The sequence below is a fragment of the Polypterus senegalus genome, chromosome 6 (genome assembly GCF_016835505.1).
Source record: "Polypterus senegalus isolate Bchr_013 chromosome 6, ASM1683550v1, whole genome shotgun sequence".
NCBI classification, from domain to species: Eukaryota; Metazoa; Chordata; class Cladistia; order Polypteriformes; family Polypteridae; genus Polypterus; species Polypterus senegalus.
This window is the reverse complement of record NC_053159.1, coordinates 81434843-81454363: the sequence shown is the minus strand read 5'-3', so window position 1 is coordinate 81454363 and position 19521 is coordinate 81434843. Positions and strand designations below refer to the sequence as shown.

General features: G+C 33.8%; 1 protein-coding gene across 1 annotated transcript in view; it reads right to left on the bottom strand.

Moving 5' to 3' along the window:
- Positions 1-267: 267 nt before the first annotated feature.
- The window catches only part of arpc2 (actin related protein 2/3 complex, subunit 2), a 39062-nt gene continuing 19808 nt past the window's right edge, over positions 268-19521 (bottom strand). Inside the window, exons 4-10 of the mRNA XM_039756416.1 lie at positions 14048-14093; positions 12083-12269; positions 9890-9983; positions 6015-6141; positions 3924-4024; positions 3482-3582; positions 268-684 (exon numbers count right to left, since the gene is read on the bottom strand). Of these exons, the coding sequence (XP_039612350.1) occupies positions 660-684; positions 3482-3582; positions 3924-4024; positions 6015-6141; positions 9890-9983; positions 12083-12269; positions 14048-14093 (681 nt within the window). The 3' untranslated portion in view covers positions 268-659. The remainder of the gene's footprint in view (positions 685-3481; positions 3583-3923; positions 4025-6014; positions 6142-9889; positions 9984-12082; positions 12270-14047; positions 14094-19521) is intronic.

Below are 19521 nucleotides of genomic sequence, written 5' to 3'. Positions count from 1 at the left end.
CACACTACATCAATTCAATTTTACACTTCATAACCATCATGAGTTTTTCATAACATTGTGCCACAATTGCCAAAGAAAATCCAAGCTGTGAACAACAAATATTTTTGAGTTTTCTTCAGCAACTTGCAGTTTTTGTTTTCATAATTTCTTTACCTGGATTATCTTCTTGCCTTTTTCACTCTTCTCAGTTCTGGAAGAAGTATATGCTGCTGTAATACTTTATTCATTTAAAGTGTTTTATTACATAGGTTGAAACTGACACATACAACAGGTTATTACCAAGTATGTTTTATTTATTACTCATCACTGATTCAAGATCTTGAGTCATTTAATTATTTATAAGCGGCAAATATATCAAAGGGGAAGCAAATACTGGATTTGTAATTGAACACTGCTGATAATCAGAGATTGCAAGTCAAAAAAAAGCAGAATGTCCATAAAAAGTCATTGTGTATTAAAAAAATTAATTTATTCATATATGTTTGGTCTAAGTATTTTATCTATGCAAAGCAAAAAAAAAAAAATCTATAACAAATGTACCAAATTACATGGAATAATGTACTGGCTGTCGGTGGAGAAGGGATATTCATCAGATACTGAAAGGCCCAATGTGCCGGCACTTTGAGAAAGATCAGGTCCAGCTCATCTTGATGGTCATTTTAACGAGAAGCAAATGTTTTCCCCCTAGAAGGAGAGGAATATAATTTACAAGGCTTTGGTTACTGTGTAATCATTTGAACTAATGAATAAATATAGAATTCATCATTTCATAAAATATTAAGTAAACTAACACAATGGTTAAACAAAACAGCATTCGAAAACATTTTCAGAAATTTCTTCTCAAAAGTTGAAACATGTTCAAAAATGCAAATACAATTTAAAATGTAATATTCTTATACCATTTCAACTGATCACTCTCTCAGGTGGATTAGCCAGCTCAGAAAATCCTCTAAAAACTTGAGCTCACTTAAAACTTCAGCATATATTTCATTAAAATGAAGTGTGACTGTAGCAAATGTTATAGGATAGAGGGTTACATTTAACTTAATACTAATTTAGGTAGACAAAGGGAACAGACTCAGCACCTTTAGATTACCATTATGAACTTCTTTTCAAGATAAGTTTGTAAAGTGCTATAAAGATGCATTTAGCAGAAATAGAAGATCTCAGTTATTTAAGAATGAAAAATCTCTTTAGTCATATTCAGTCTTATGTGATGCTGTAGTTAACCGAACAAGTGGAAAACAACAGCTTTAAAGATTTTGTATAATTTAGTTTTTTAGCAGTCCCTTGATTTATATTAAAAAGTTGCAATATATTTTATTTGCTACTTTAATTGCATCTACAACAATCTGTAAAGGTAAATATTCTAAAGTATGTTATTAATAAAGAAATTATTATGTAATGATCCTGGTCTGTGTCTTAATGTAAATTGTTAACCATAAATTGCTATTTATTTTCACTGCAACTGCTAACCAAATAACTTAAGGCTTCCTCTTTTACTGTTAACTCAATGCAGTAAACACTTCAGGTTTATATAAAAAAAAAAGGACTGAGGTCTAACTGCTATAAATTAGCAACACTCCCTCCATTATGTTAAGGCATATAAATGACCCATTACACCACTGCACTTGTAAAAATTCACAAGCAAATTCAAACAAACACACGCAATTTATTATTTTGTGAAATGCATATGTATAGGTCTGATCATCGCTTAGTGTACACAAGTCTAAATTATGAACAGTTTACATTTTTAATAGGAATGCACTGTTACAATTTTGTGACAGCACATACCGATACCAGGTAGGTAATGAACAGTGTAGGCTGATACGGAGTACTAAAGGAGTAGTGAATAATAATTATTATTATTAAAAGAAAGTTATGGTGCTACATTTTAAAGACATGTATATGAGAACAATATCATTTTATATAGTAAGTCATAGTGAATGAAAATGACAGATTTTAAGAAACCATTACTTTTAATTGATATTAACATTAATCCTTGAAAATGTTAAAAATATTAATCAACAATAGATACAATCTAGATACAAAAAAAAAACACTACAGCCATAATGTAATTCTCAGTAAATGAAATAAAGATTTAGCTTAAATACACTTTCATATTTTAGAGAGAGAATCTAAAAAAAAAAAAAAAATTAAAATTTTTGCTCTTATCTATAATCATAATATTTAAAGCTGCACTAAAAAGCAAATCTATGTCGAAGCCAGTAAATAATGTTGACAAATGTTTTCATGTTAAGGTAACTAAGGAGGAAAAATTCAGGGCTGTAGCAAATCAGTCCATAAACATGTTACATGTAAAATGAAAGGAGAAGTCTCAATTTCAGTCCTTTCACAATTGGAACTGTCAAAATGGTGTGTTGCGAATAAATAAATTCATCTATCCTTTTTAAATTATCTTTTCATTTTGAACCATAGGCATATAATTGTTACTTTGTCATTAGTAGCATCAGGGTAGCCACAAAATTTGGCTAAAGTCCAAACATGATTATGCATCTGGCTGAACAGGAAATTCCTCCAGCAAATGACTCAGAGATTTGACTGCAGCAATATGAAGCCAAGTGGAACATCTGAAGCAGTGTGTAAAATAAATTTAAATATATTCTAACTTCAAATTAATGAGACAGCTCTAGGAAAAATAAATCCTGAATAACCCTGAAAGATCATACACATAAGAAAATTTGTCTGTCCTTATTTCTCAATTGAAAAACAAATGTCTCAAGTTTTTCCAATATTATAATCTCTTTCCATGTTTGGAAACACATGACAAAAACTATGCAACAGTTGAAATATTTGAATTAGTCAACTGTTTCAACGTAACTATTAGTTGAAAGAAAAAAAAAAAACAAATGTTTAGCTCTAATATCAAAAGGAATTCAAGTGCTGAAGTCAATATACTTTAATTTACAGAACCCAGCAAAATTGTTTACATAATTTGTTCAATAATTTTCCTTTTTATATTTATATATTTAGATAAACAGATAGATCTTTAATTTTCACAGGGGGAAATTTGGCTATTTTCAGTTTTTATGCATACAGTTTTTAAATACCAAATAATCAACAAATAATTGCATTCTACGTAAGTACATATGCTCATTTTCTTGCACCACAGCTTGCCCCCAGCCAGGCCAGTTATGTTTGTCTGTGTTGTGTTTCACTTTGATATTAGCATCTTATTTTGAGCGAACAACTTATGGAAGACAGGAGTGTAATTACTTCTGCTATTATACTTTTATATTACTATTAAACATCATATTAAATGTTAATATAAACTCAAATTACTGCTTTACTAGTAGCAATGATAAACATTTTTACACTGTTCTACAGTATTTTGAACAAGATATAGTTCAAATGTGTATATTTCAAGAAGGTTACAGGCCTTTTCCTGTTGAGCAAAATGTCATTTGACTCCATTTAGACTTTAACTCATTCAGTTAGAAAGATCAAGTCAAACACCTACGTGATAGTCTTCATTTCTTTTTTCTCTGCATCAGGCCGTGCCCTATTGAGCACTTTAAGGAAGTCTGAGGTTTTGGCTCTCATTCGCGTGTGAATATATGCCTGAAGAAAGAAAGAAAGAAAGGAAAATAAAAAAACTGGTTCCTTCCCGTAAAATATGCACTTATACAATAACACACTGTTTTACAAAAAGACCATCTCTGCAGCTTTAATGCTTATGCAGGAATATGTGGAGAGTTAATATTTAGGTATGAATTATGAACATATTTTATTTATACTTGTTTCTCCAGAAATAAAATATTTATCCTTTTAAATATAATTTTCAAATATGCAGGAGTAGACATTACAAGTCTGGCTGACACAAACAAAATCATATCACAAAACTGTCTCCTGTTCAGCGTCACAGAATTACTTGGCATTTTTCTTTTTGTTGTCCTGCTTACCTTGGAGCACTTTATATGATAATGCAGGTAGTCTCTAAAGGTGTGAATAAGGTTGATGGTGTTATCTCTTGCATTTGCACTGGTATGGCGGGGAAACAAGACTAAAAGGTAAACAAAGAGTTATAATTACATAATTTCTATCTTTAAGAAAAAAAAAAACGCAATACTATGTTAAACAGAATTAGTTGTGGCATGGAGTATTGGTAGAATAAACGGTAAACATTTAAAAATAATTTTTTTGTATCTCTGTCTTCTATTTCTAAAATGCTTTACTAGCAATTCAACAAATAATATCTAGTTGCCATTTGGTATTACTGTTGTGTGCACTATGATTCAAAAGGTTAGTTGTGCAACACAATAGCTAGTGATTATTTTTCAATTAATAATTCATATAGTACTAACAATGTGTATTCAGAACAAGGAAACCATCAATTTGAAGCCAATGCAGAAAAAGGTATTTCCTATTTAACATAAGCACAATTCAGCAATTCATTACAAACTCACTAAGACAAAGTATGTTTAGTGAAAGTCTATTGCTATTGATTTAGAATTTGATTTGTTGATGTCTGTTTTCAGTTAGATCAATTTTAGTTTTACTTGCAGTCACAATTCGACTTGATCAAACAAATTCTGGATGACAGAATGCTTGTCTACCCAATTGTCAGGGCCACAATGGGCAGCAAATTTGTTTTCAAATTATGAATTTGTATTTCAATACTTTAGTACTATATATTATGATAAAAAGTCGAGAAAAATAAATGATGATTTTTTTGAAAGGGCTACTTTGTTATCAGACTTTCAAAATAACTGAATAACATTCAGATGAGCGGTCTCTGACTGAAACTGCTGAAGTTAAACAACTTGCCAAAACAGCAGCCATTTATACCGTTAGCCTTATGGGGTTGGAAGGACACATCTCTGCCCTTAAGGTGGCTTCTTTACAATGTGTCTACTGTGAAGAAATGCTAAATCCTTCAGTGAAAAATAAAAGGTAATAAAAGGAAGTAAATAATGTTTGATGATCAGATAGCCAAAGTGATAGTTACAATAAAACTGACTAAACAGCACAACCATGGGCAATGCATAGATAGATGCAGGCATCTAGATATCAGTGTCCCTTTTACCTAAAGATTTATATCATTATTGACAACTTTTCACTTTAATTGTTTACATGGCTTACTAAATTTGAATATTGAATGGTTTATAAACAATGAAACAGTGCTTTATTTCAATTTTAAATTTAAAATTTAAAGAAATTAGAAAAACAATCTTCTATGAATCATTATATCAGTGGGGAAAGATAATGAAGTAACCTGGAAAAACTTGAAGCAGTCATTTCATCCTAAAATAAATTGCAGCAGCCCAAAGTGCAATCTTCACCTAAGTTCAGAAAACTGATTGTCCAGATTATTATAAAAAAATACTTTCTCAGGCATTGAAGAGAAAATAAGAGTTTAAAGACAACTAATCTTTAAAGTTATTTTTTCCCTTTGTTATATTGAGATTCCATGCCAACCCATTCTGGTCAGTTATAATGATCATTATTATTGATTTCAAAGACATGACTGAAAAATGACTAAACTGCATTGACAAAGAGCACATGCTAATGTGGGCAAAAGCACAAACAAGAATTTAAGTAATTGACTTTGTTTTCAAAAAGTAACATTATGTCTGCAAGACTAACTCTTTAATCCCAACCTGGATAGAAAATGGAAGGCTGAATGGTTCTAATCAATATACTATTGACCACCTTCAAAACATTTTAATAAAGTATATATGCATAATTAAAGCATAGTTAAAAATAAATTTAACTACCTTCTACGACTATTAAAACTGCATAATTATACTATTTATCTTTAAAAACAGTACAAAACAGCCAAGCATTTCTAAAACACAGAACAAATACATGAGCACCCTAGTCTGCCTGGTCCTGAAGCTTGACTTTTTCAAAAACATAAAATTAATTCCACCCATTTTATGAAGAAGGATTTAACACAATTTGTCCCTTAAATGGTACAGTTATACTGTACTTTGCTTATCTTATAGTTTCTACTATCTCCAAGGCAGGCAATGAAATCTCGACATACACACCAAATGTTATGTAACCGATGTTGTCTCCGACTGCTGCATCAGTATCCTTAAGTTCAAGGGGTGGTTCTCGATGACTAAATAAGACTTGAGGAGCTGTGTGACTGGCACGGCGACCCTCTTTAAATTCCTAAAAAGCATATTAAGCAAAAATATGCAGCAAAGACAAAATGAAACAATTATAATTTGAAGGGGACAGTCTCGGATGCAAAGAAATCAAACATTATATGCATTTAAGTGTAATGAAAATTACAGCAGAAAACCTGAAGCAAAAATACAGAACAGATTCTTAAGTAATAAAAGTGTAAAACTCATACACTTCCTTTGTTAAAATAAACTTGGATATAGATATAGATATATATACACTAGGCTGACCAGCCTTTTAAGGCGACCGACTTTTAAGTTGACCACTCCTTAAGGCAATTCAATATTTAGATCAATTTGGTATTTTATACAAACTCATTAATTTGGTTATATTGCATTTGAGCAGTATTACTTTAATACTCGTAGTTTCTGTTATTTTTGTGATGAAATTTAAACTTTTTTTCTATATTGAGGTCGCACTTTTGAACCCCCTTGATATTTACTACGCGGTGTGGCATTTGTACTCCATCACCATTAATTATTTCCAGAGACATAATTTTGTCTATTTTTCCAGCACATTGCGCACAAAAGCAAGGGAACGATGGGAGCACCAGAACTCTGCTCACATCATGTTGCTTCGTACCGCAAGCTGCAAGTAGTAAGTCTGTGATAAGCGGAATACCGCTACGCTTTCCATTCACGGGACAGAAGGACAATCCCGACCGCTTTTATAAAGTAAGAAAGAAGAAGAAGAAGAAGATATTGCACAGTCTGGAGTAGAAAATCATCTTTTAACTGGAAAAACGAAACTACAAATCCCATCGTGCATTGCAAAACGGACGGGGCGTGTGTGAAATATATATATAATATACTGCTCAAAAGAATTAAAGGAACACTTTTTAATCAGAGTACAGTAATCCCTCGCTATATCGCGCTTCGACTTTCGCTGTTTCACTCTATCGCGGATTTTAAATGTAAGCATATCTAAATATGTTCGCGGATTTCTGCAGACAATGGGTCTTTTAATTTATGCTACACGCTTCCTCAGTTTGTTTGCCCTGCTGATTTCATACAAGGGACGCTATTGGCGGATGGCTTAGAAGCTACTCAATCAGAGCATGTATTACATATTAACTAAAACTCCTCAATGCTATAAGATATGCATCCCGAGCGGAGGTTGATTGTTTGCTTGTCTCTGCCTCTCTCTCACCCTCTCTGACATTCTCTGCGCCTGAAGGAGGGGGTGTGAGCAGTGCTGTTTGCTTAAGATACTGACGCTCCTCTAAAAAAATGCTGCTTTATTGCGGTGCTCGGCATATTTAAAAGCACACATATTGATTTTTTGATTGTTGCTTTAATCTCGCTCTCTTTCTCTGACGCTTCTCTGCCTGTGGAGGAGATGTGAGCAGAGGGGCTGTTTGCTTAGAAGATACTAACGCTCCTCTAAAAAATGCCGCGGCAAACTTAAAAGCACAAGTATTGATTTTTTGCTTTTCTTTGCGAGCGCTCTCTCTCTCTCTCTTTCCCTCTGAAATTATCTGCTCCTGAAGAGAAGAAGATCTATTTGCATTCTTTTAATTGTGAGAAAGAACTGTCATCTCTGTCTTGTCATGGAGGACAGTTTAAACTTTTGACTAAAGGGTGTTATTTCATGTTATTTCAAATGTCTAGAGGGCTCTAATAATGTTAACAGTGTGGGAGAGTTTATAAGGGCTTAAAATATATAAAAATAACTACACAAACATATGGTTTCTACTTCAGGATTTTAGTCTATCGCGAGGGTTCTGGAACTTTTACCCCAACGATCGAGGAGATTAGTATAGCATAAAGTCAATGAAACTTATGGGATATTAATCTGGTCAGTTAAGTAGCAGAGGGGTTGTTAATCAGTTTCAGCTGCTGTGGTGTTAATGAAATTAACAACAGATGCACTAGAGGTGCAACAATGAGATGACCCCCAAAACAGGAATGGTTTAACAGGTGGAGGCCACTGACATTTTTCCCTCCTCATCTTTTCTGACTGTTTCTTCACTAGTTTTGCATTTGGCTACAGTCAGTGTCACTACTGGTAGCATGAGGCGATACCTGGACCCTACAGAGGTTGCACAGGTAGTCCAACTTCTCCAGGATGGCACATCAATACGTGTCATTGCCAGAAGGTTTGCTGTGTCTCCCTGCACAGTCTCAAGGGCATGGAGGAGATTCTAGGAGACAAGCAGTTACTCTAGGAGAGCTGGAGAGGGCCATAGAAGGTCCATAACCCATCAGCAGGACCAGTATCTGCTCCTTTGGGCATGGAGGAACAGGATGAGCACTGCCAGAGCCCTACAAAATGACCTGCAGCAGGCCACTGGTGTGAATGTCTCTGACCAAACAACCAGAAAGACTTCATGAGGGTGACCCAAGGGCCCCATGTCCTCTAATGGGCCCTGAGCTCACTGCATGCAGCATTGGCATTGCCATAGAATACCAGAATTGGCAGATGCACCACTGGTGCCCTGTGCTTTACAGATGAGAGCAGGTTCACCCTGAGCACGTGACAGAAGTGAAAGGGTCTGGAGAAGCCATGGAGAACATTATGCTGCCTGTAACATCATTCAGCATGAGCAGTTTGGTGGTGGGTTAATGATTGTCTGGGGAGGCATATCCATGGAGGGTCACACAGACCGCTACAGGCTTGACAAAGGCACCTTGGCTGCCATTAGGTATCAGGATGAAATCCTTGGACCCATTGTCAGACCCTATGCTGGTACAGTGGCTCCTGGTGCATGACAATTCCTGGCGTCATGTGGTGAGAGTATGCAGGCAGTTCCTGGAGTATGAAGGAATTGATACCATTGACTGGCCACCACACTTTCCTGACCTAAATCCAATAGAACACCTCTGGGACATTATGTTTTGGTCCATCCAATGCCACCAGGTTGCACCTCAGACTGTCCAGGAGCTCAGTGATGCCCTGGTCCAGATCTGGGAGGAGATCCCCCACAACACCATCTGTCATCTCATTAGAAGCATGCACCGATGTTGTCAGGCATGTATACAAGAACACAGGGGCCATACAAAGTGCTGCGTACAATTTTGAGTTGCTGCAATTAAATTTTGGCAAAATGGACTAGCCAGCCTGCCACATAATTTTTCACTCTGATTTTTGGGCGTCTTTGAATTCAGGGCTCTGTAGGTTGATCATTTTCATTTCCATCAAACGATGTGGCATCCTTTTGTTCCTAACACATTACCCAGTCTATATCAGTATAGATATCCAGGAGGATTTCTTTTTCCCATTGAGATCTGATGTGTTTTCAAAGCGTTCCTTTAATTTTTTGAGCAGTTATATATATATATATATATATATATATATATATATATATATATATATATATATATATATATATATATATATATATATATATATATATATATATATATATATATATATATATATATATATATATATATATATATATATATATATATATATATATATATATATATATATATATATATATATATATATATATATCTTAAAGTGGTAATAAACCTATTTTCCTATATAAATAATAATTGGAAATAGAAAGAATGACACATATAAACATATAAATCTCCAAAGTAAAAAGAGATATTGGCTACAAAATACTTTAGCATTCCCAAAAAATCTCTGAGGAGTAGTGAAGAATAGCATATTAAAAAGCAAACAATTTAGATAAAATATTGTATTTTACTTAAACAAATATTACAGTTTATATTTTGATATTAGTAAAAGCAACTTTTATTAGAAAGCTGGAAATTCTGGATACCTGCATAAACACCTTTCCAATCACCACATCATCATCATCTTTGAAAACTGTACTGAAAACTACAGTTACTCTGTCCTTTTTTGCTTCTACATACCTGTCAGAAAAAAATATTAATACATGATTTTGTTTCTGAAAAAGATACATGAAACAGTTATTTGATGAATATAAACATTATTCACTTCTTTCCATGGCACTCCTCAGATTTTCTTATGTGACAGTCCACTAGCAAAAGAAACTGAAAATAAATTCCCCCAGGCTCTCCCAACTTTATTAATTTTGTAATAAGTCATTAATTTTTGTTATTATTTGGTAAAGGCAACTTTGTTAGAAATTTCAGGTAAATATATTTTTGTGTGACTGCTAGCTTCACACACCTGGTCACGGAATTAATTGCCAATTGTTCTTTTTACATGGCGCAAGATCACAATCTACTTATAGAAACCTCTAATTTCTTAAATGCGGTCATGGGGTCTTAAGGGAATTATTAAATGGTGATTTTCGTAAAATTATTATCAGTTTAAGCAGTTTTAAGTCTATGGTATTTCAGACATTCCGACAAAAGCAACACTATAAAAAATACAAAAAGGGGAAAGTAGAGTAATATACAACTCTACCAAGACAAAACAAGGAGCTACGACTGTATGCATTTTGAGGATAACCTGTGGGAGATATTTAATTTTTATTGTACATAGATCTCAAGTTTAGAGTGAATATCTCAGAAACTTCTTGTTCCGATTTAGTCATCTAAGAGCTCTACACAACACAAAAAACATCTTTTTCCAACATAAACTGTAATTTTTTTAATACCCAAACATAAATTTTGATTTTTCACAGACACACACATTTAAGACATACCATGCAGACGCCATGCTAAAATTAAGTTTTCTTGATGTTTTGAACATTGTAGAATCAGAATCTGAATTCAAAAACTCATTTTTCACCCAATCAACAAATGAGGGTTCTGAATTTTACAAGATATAATAATTAAAACAAATCCAAAGTATGTTCCATTAGAAGCTGTAATTGGTTACCATGAAGGATTAGTATAAGGATAAGATAAGGCATAAATGTCAATTCTTCAGATGTACTTAAACTGCAAACTGAGCTTGAAATATCAAAAGGTCTTTTTATTTTCACAAAGAACAGAGGACATGACTAAGAATACATTGTACCACTAAAAAAAATAAATCCTAGCTTATGATTTTGTGTGTGCAAAACACACAATCTCCGTTTTGCTCTTCATTACACAAATTAATCTTTGCTAAGCTTACCTCTCTAACTTCAATTACTTTTGTGTCTCATATAAACTTTATCTCAAAGTTACTTCCAGAAAAAGGGTCACCATATAAAAATTACAAGGATTCCTACCCTAATGACTTCTGTCAGTCTAATATGGTACATAGGTGTAGGATTCTCTGTCTTGAGGCTTGGTCACATTACACAAGTTTTCCAGCAATTTCCACTCCTAGCCTTCTATTACATAATCTTAGAGAGTCAGAATCAGTTGGGACACACTCCCATGAAGCTGATTACCTAATCTAACAAACCCAGTAACAGTCCAACTAGTCTGCGACTCTCTCCGAGAATATCAAACAGGTTTGGCTTTTGTCTTTAGTTTCTGTGGTGGGCTCTTTGTGCATGACCACTGACAACCAATCAATGCTTACCTAGAAGTACAATGCATTTAATATAGTGAAAAAGAATAAGGAATACAAGTGTTTTGCACCTTGAAAACAGAAGAGACATTCATCTGTATGATGTCTCAAGTTTAATGTAGCACAACAGAATGGAAAAAAGAAAAAGGGTCAGATATTAACTGCTGAACTTGCTGTAGCTATCAACCATTTGTACAGTGTCAGCTGTATACTCAGGATGGAAGTTTATGTAAAGAATATGTAACTATAAAGGCTTTACTTAAAACTTTGTTTATTATGACTGTACCTTTATAGTTCATTATTTTTCATTTAATCCTTTAAATTAACAGATTATCCTTAACATATTTCAAATGGTTACTACTCTAAATAAATAAATCGGGACGCATCACAGAACATAAGAATTAAATAAAAGTAGATACAAACATTATCAATATAAACAACTGATCAGATAAACACTGAACAAAAAGGATCTAAAAGCCATGCTCATTGAACAGTTATAAAATTCTAACAACAGCTAGGTTTATTTCTGAAAACTTACATTGTCTCATCATCTCTGTAATGGATGACAGCTCTCTTTTCGCCTTCTCGCCCTTCTTCTTGGAACCGGAAGTACTTCTCAAAAACAGAAGCAAAGCAATTGCGCTTAAGAATACCTGCCTGGTGTATAACCTCTTCCTTATTTGGAGGAATGTTTTCCAGATCAAACAGAAGAGACACATTATAGCCTAAGAACAACAATAAAAAGACACTATTATAGATGTTTAAAATCAACTTACAAAAGTTGATTAACACTTTTAAAAGAAATACATTTTGAATTGCATTTCTATAAATTCTGTTTACTTAAGCTCAGAATGTAAATATGCAGTGTGTATGCACTACAAAAGCTAGCACATTAGATAAGAGGTTAATTGTTCCAGTTGCTTCTGCATTTCAGTGGAATGAATAGAAAACAAGCATGATCTACAAATAAAAAATGACTGTGATCAAAAAAGTGCGGGGTATGGTCCTTTAAAATGTAGTGTCAGACTGAGATGCAAGTTGTTGAAGAATTCATACAAAATACTATACCACTTTTATATAATATCTGCCTAGAGTCCAGTAGCATTGTTAATTATACCTGATTAAATTCTCAGAAGATCATTAAAATTACTTACTTAAAATCTTAGGCAATGCAATTTATTAGCTCCTTTCTGAAACATTTTGCAGTTTTAAACAAAAAAAAAACCTCAGGGCATTTGTTATTGTTTCCAACCTAAACAAATAAATATATATTATAGATCTATTTGAAACTGCAATGCTTCTCTGTCATAGAAAATGCAATTTCAGGGCGAAATTGTCTTCATGTTATCGGTGAGAAGATTTATTTCACAAATTAGGCATTTAGGTTAAGTTTTGAGTTCCCCGGGGAAGACCCAGGACACGCTGGAGGGACTATGTCTCCCGGCTGGCCTGGGAACGCCTTGGGATTCTCCCGGAAGAGCTGGAAGAAGTGGCTGGGGAGAGGGAAGTCTGGACCTCTCTGCTTAAGCTGCTGCCCCCGCGACCCGATCCCGGATAAGCGGAAGAGGATGGATGGATGGTTAAGTTTGATTTACAATCAAGAATATTGTCTTGATAACCCATAACTGCCTTCTGGTATTTTGATCCACAATGTTTTGAAGCCACTGCTGCACAATTTACTAGCTAGCTGGTATAGCTATATGAGAATGTAGCTACTGCTTGTCACAATGGCCTTGATTGTTGGTAATATGGTCAATTTTGACTGAAGCATTAGGCTAATTTAGAAGTATACAATAAACTCATTAAAAATAACATTCAAAAAACAGATTGATAAGAATTTCCTAACTGTTAATAAGACTACTAGGAAAAATATTTATTATTCTCATTCATGATCATATGGATAATACTTTCCAAGGCAGGTGTAGTTTAAACTGTGACTACGGAGGACCATCCATCCATCCATTTTCCAACCCGCTGAATCCGAATACAGGGTCATGGGAGTCTGCTGGAGCCAATCCCAGCCAACACAGGGCACAAGGCAGGAACCAATCCTGGACAGGGCACCAACCCACCGCAAGACACACACAAATACACCCACACACCAAGCACACACTAGGGCCAATTTAGAACCGGCAATGCACCTAACCTGCATGTCTTTGGATTGTGGGAGGAAACCGGAGCGCCGGAGGAAACCCATGCAGACACGGGGAGAACATGCAAACTCCACACAGGGAGGACCCAGGAATTGAACCCGGGTCTCCTAACTTCGAAGTAGCAGCGCTACCACTGCGCCACCGTGCCGCCCATGGAGGACCAATTTCTTTTAAATATAATCCAAAGGTAATGAACAAATACAATTCGGGGATCAAACATATACAGAGCAGATTCATTAAAATTTAATAATAAAACAATAATTCACATGAAATATATCTTGGTTTCAAAATTTTATTTAAAAGAAATTAAGAAAATAAAATATCAGTTATGTAATATTAATAGCACATACCTGACTCTGGTGGTACCAGATAATTTCCATAGACTCTTTTTAATAACTGAAAAAATTAAAAGAAATTCAGAGACTGAGAATTGAAGTGATAAACCTTAATATCCAATACCTGGATAAAAAGGACATCATAGAAAATGTGCTACAACATAAAACAGTACTTGAGTTTTTAGTCAAACTGGTACTTAACATTAATACAGGTTGAGTATCATTAAACTGAAACGCCTGGGACCAGGAGTATTTTGGATATTTTTGACATCATCATGATGAAGTAGGAAAATGCAGCAAAATCAACAAAATGACGACTCATGTATATAATAATTTATGTCCCAGAGCCATTACTATAATGTGCATTGATGTGAACATCATATTAAACCTCAAAACTGATGAAAATGATGTACACATTCTATTGTAAATCCCTTTAAGGAGGATCAGTGCTGAGTAGTTGCACGGAAGGGGTTATTTTTTTTCGTCAGTTTATATAAAAGCTACCTGTTGTCACTTCTCAAGGGAACTGGCTGACATGTCTGGAATAGCTCAATAAAGCTTTACCCTGTCATGCCTGCTGTGCTGGAAGCCATTAACTGGCCAGTGAGTGGATATATTCAGTTTTCATATGGTGCAGGTGTACATATAAAACATAATATGTTATTGTGAACAGAAATTTAATTGCCAGCATAAAAAGGCAATTTGCAATAGCATCTGATTTTCATAATGTAATCAAAGCATTTTACTGCACTTGTAATGCAATAAGGGCACCTAGTGAGAATTAAACTACTTTTGTTAACTGTAAGCAGTAACATTTCATTAATGCAAGTCATATTTAACTTCAATTAGTCTTGAGACAAGTTCATGTATGTGCATTTACAAGATGTTTGTGATTTATAAAGATAAATTGCATAGAAATGTGCATATACCAGGTTTTACAAATCATATTTTTTGACATATGCATTATTTCTTGTTTTTTAGTACAGTATAGCCAATGCATATTTTTATGCTCATATTCAAAAAAGGTTTTGTAAATAGTCCCCTGGTGTGAAATTTTCCACTTGTGGCATTTTGTTTTTGTTGTTGTTGTTTTTTATTCCTAAACAGGTGCTGCTATTGTGCTTCTTGAAGGTACTGCACTTCATGGTACTCTTCATGGAGGACCAGACTCCTAACACTCAAAATGAATAAATCTGTTTGGAATTTGTACATGTGCTTACCAATTTAAAAAAAAAAGAAAAAAAAGCAGCAACATAGGTAACATAATGTTGGTACTTAGAAAGCTTTGGATTGGTGTACTCAAACTGTAGTATAAAATATATTAAAACTTGTCATTCAGTGCTATTGTAAGTTTTTAGGGGATTCAATAAACATTGGTACTTAATTCAGCTTGTGAATCCTGTACTATTAAAGAGAAGACAGCATAACACTCCCTCAAACTAATAAATAAGAGTACGACCACTACTGCTTATATGTTTGACTCTTGTATAGCATTTTTGTGAAGTTTACAAGTGTGAAGAAAATCATAACCTACAAACAGTAACAGGAGCTGTTCTGGAGGTACTTAGTGATAATGAAATTATAGGGGGAGACGGTCTGCTTAGATTAAATATTTTGAAATCTTTACCATAGAGTGCTTAAGGAGGTTACCAATTACATATATACACAATTTTCAATAATTTTTCAAAAATCACTGCACACAGAGAAATTCTTAAGGATTGGAAGTAGGGAAATATCCCTTTATATAAAAGGGTGATCTGGTTTATCAAATTAATTGTAGGCCAGCATGTTTAACATTCATCATGGAGAAACTGACAGAAAAATTACTAATGAAAATAGTAAGTATTGCATATAAAAAAACAGTGTATTTTTAAACAGCACAAGTTCAGATGGGAGAGATCATGTTCCAAGAACAAGCAGCAATAAAAGCATATGACCAGAGGTGTCATTATATTATTAATCTCCCTTTTTCAGAAGGAATTTCATAAGCTACCCACATGATAAGTTAGTCATTAAAAATAAAACAAGTGAGTATTTAGACGAAGTATGCAGATGGATGCAAAATTGGATTAAACACCAGAAACAAAAGGGCTATGGTTAGAGAAACCTTTTCAGAACAGTGCTGGGGCTCCTACTCTTATTAAAATATATAAATAGATTTAGACCAGGTAATAAAAAAATAATCTGATTAAGTTTGTAAATAATATCAAACTAGATGGAATGTCTGATAACCTAGAATCTGTTGAAGCGTGACTGAGAAAAAATGCAAGCATGGTTACATCTGTTGCAGATGTAAATTTTAATTATATTTTACTTTTGATTACACAATGGTAGATTTGAAAATTGAAATTACAAATTGATATAAGAGTCATAGTGGATTTGTCATTATCTACAGTACATCTTTAAGCCATTAAGAAAGCTAATAGGATACAAGGTTATACGGCATGATGTGCAAAGTTTAGGTCAAGGGAATTTTTGATTAAGCTACGTAACATGCCATTGAGACCTCATCTGGAATAGTGTGCAGTTTTAGTCTCCATTTTACAAAACAGACAAAACAAGTTCAGTTCAGAAAAAAGTGACTAGGCTGATCCTAGGACTGTAAGGTGTGAGTTATGAAGAAAAGACTGAAAAACACTGCATTTAACACAATAAGTTATAAAACTAAATGGTATTTTTGCTTCCTTTACAGTTCCAGCACAGAAACAATGAAAAATTGAACATGAAACATTTGGCACACTTCTTAATTTGTTTAATAATCCTAATATTGCTCAAATAATTACAATAAAAGGTAGTCAAAAAGCAGCAATAACTGTAGTTTTAATATTCAGTTATACAATTTTAATGATATAGTCTGTTTTTCTAAAACCTATTGTGACTGGTTTACGATAGTCTTCCTGGTTTCTTGTTAATGAATATCATTTTTATTCTTTTCTGCTTTACTTCTGAAGAAATGAATGAAAAAAATTGCAGTCAGTTCTATTAAGTATTGATATAATTAAAAAATGGAATTAAGCACATTATCATAATAGAAAATTGTTTTATTCATTAATATCTGTATTAAAATATGTTTAATATCTGTAAATTACATGCACTGAAGCATATACATTTAAATGTTCTGCAAACATACTACAAAAATATTAAATTTAAAACTTAATATCAGCTTTATGCTGCCACAGCTGAATAAACCACCTTAACACAACAAGTTTACTTTCAGTCTACCTTAAGCATTTTTTTTCTTAAGACTGTCTAATTCTGAACTTCCTGTGCAATGAGCAAACCGCACCAGCCGTTCTCTTCCATAAATGGTTTCATTGAGAGCTGATCCACCCCCTCACAAAGGGCCAAATTAAAACCTAAGGAAGAACAACATTCTGCCACTGAGAAATATGAAACTTTCAGAGTTCAACACCAACCTAAACACTAGTTTCTGTTTTTCCAATGTATGCACACAAAGCAACTTTCCCTGCAACTTCACCAGGAAAATGTGGGTATTACTAAATAGACTGAAGTACATGACCTAAAAAAATTAACCTATCGTAATAAATGTGTTGGTTATAAGTACACTGAATTATGATCTGATTTGCTTTACAAAATAAGAAGCATATTTAACTAAATGTTACTGGCTTGAGAAGGGCTAATTTAGCTTTAAAGTGACTAAGTCCTCAGTAGCTAAAACAAGTGAAAGGTTATACAATGCACAAGGCAACAATGGCCAAAGCTGCTACCACAGAGAAGAACAGTTTGGCTAATGATAGGGAACGACCAGTGGTAAAGATAGTCAATAAAATTTCATGTGGTGAGAAAAAGAAAAAAAAAATTTTTATAAAATCTGAATATTACCATACACTGCAATAGCTTTTAAAACATCTTTTCACTTAATCTACCCCAAAAAACAATTTCATTATTTGTGGCCCTATAGGATTTAAGCCTACATTTTAAAAGCTGATCCCTCTTCAGGCCTGTGAAAGTTCTTAAACATGTCAATTACTGTTGAAACAAATTACCCTTATAAACGGCATCTACAGTAACACAACACGTTATATATACAGAGTAAACAATGTTATATTAACAACTTAATCATTTTACATGAATCTTATAATCTTGTAACCAGCCTATTTTACAAATACATTTATTAGCCAATGTAAAATAAATTAGTAAGTACTTGTAGCTTACACTTAACATTTTACCTTGTGACAAATCAACTGCTTGAATTAAGAGTTTATGCTCCTGCACACTTCATGAGTGAAGCCTGTATGATCTCCTCAAACCTGTGTGTGCTTTCCTACCACAACCCAAAATGTATATCATACGTATACCATTCAAATAAATAACCTAGCCCTTAGTGACCCAGCAATGGATTAAGCAGGTCTGAGAATGTTATGTTATGTTACATAATTTATCCATTCATCCACTATATATGCTTTTATTTACTTATTTTATATACAGTACTTAATTTTTTATCACAAATATTTAGAAGGACTTAGCAGTCAGCACTGTGGCTTCAAAGCTTCCTGATGCTGGATTCTTCTCATGGTCAAGAAATTCAGTGTATTTACATGCACACACAAAAGTGGGAAAAGGTGATTGACCCAGTTAAGGCAGAAACTTGGTTTCTTAAATACCTCCATTACATCAACAGTACATCAACATAAGTTTAGCAATTTCTGAAATATTCAGCCAGATTATTTCAACCAGGAGAAGAAATAATGCATGAGTATTTGCTTCAGGAAATATATTTTGTGCATGCTCCTATTGTGGCCACTGAAAGCATTTGCAAAGCAAAAACATGAGCATACTGCAAAATCCTCAACTGTAACCAATTTAAAGGTGTACACAGCCAAATAACCAGGTAATTCAGGGGAAAAATCTACGTGTTAATCTGGTTTCTCAGGGACCAAAAACCTGGTTTCTCTAACTGGGATAAGGGTGTACATGTCATTTTTGAAACTAGATATTTGCAAACAGGGTGATTAAAGCTTTAGGCTATTTCCAGGTAGTCTGTTTTTGTCCTACATCTCAGAGACATGTAGATTAGGATTCTTTGTAAGTGGTACAAATTATGAATATGTTATAAACCTAAAAGTACAAATGATTTTTGGAAAAAAAAAAACAACAAAACAAAAATTGCAACATGATTAAATTTTAGACTGAAGCAAAAAACCAAGCAAAAGGAGACCTTCTATGTTTTTTTTTAATCTGTGGCAAACAATCACCTATTTAAATAAGCTGCTACTTTATTTAGGTTCATGGAGATCTAAAGCCCCTCACAGCAGCATTAGCCCCAAACAAGAAGCCAAATCTGGATGGAGGATTAGTCTATGGTGCTCACACACATCCAAAAATCATTCATACTGGGCTAGTTTAGAGTTACTAATTAACCTACTACTCACATCTTTGGAATGTGGGAAAGCAGTGGGAGTACAGTACTTTGAAAAAATGTCTTTGTGATACCTGCTAGACAAGGGGCAGGCAAGTAGAAAAGTGTG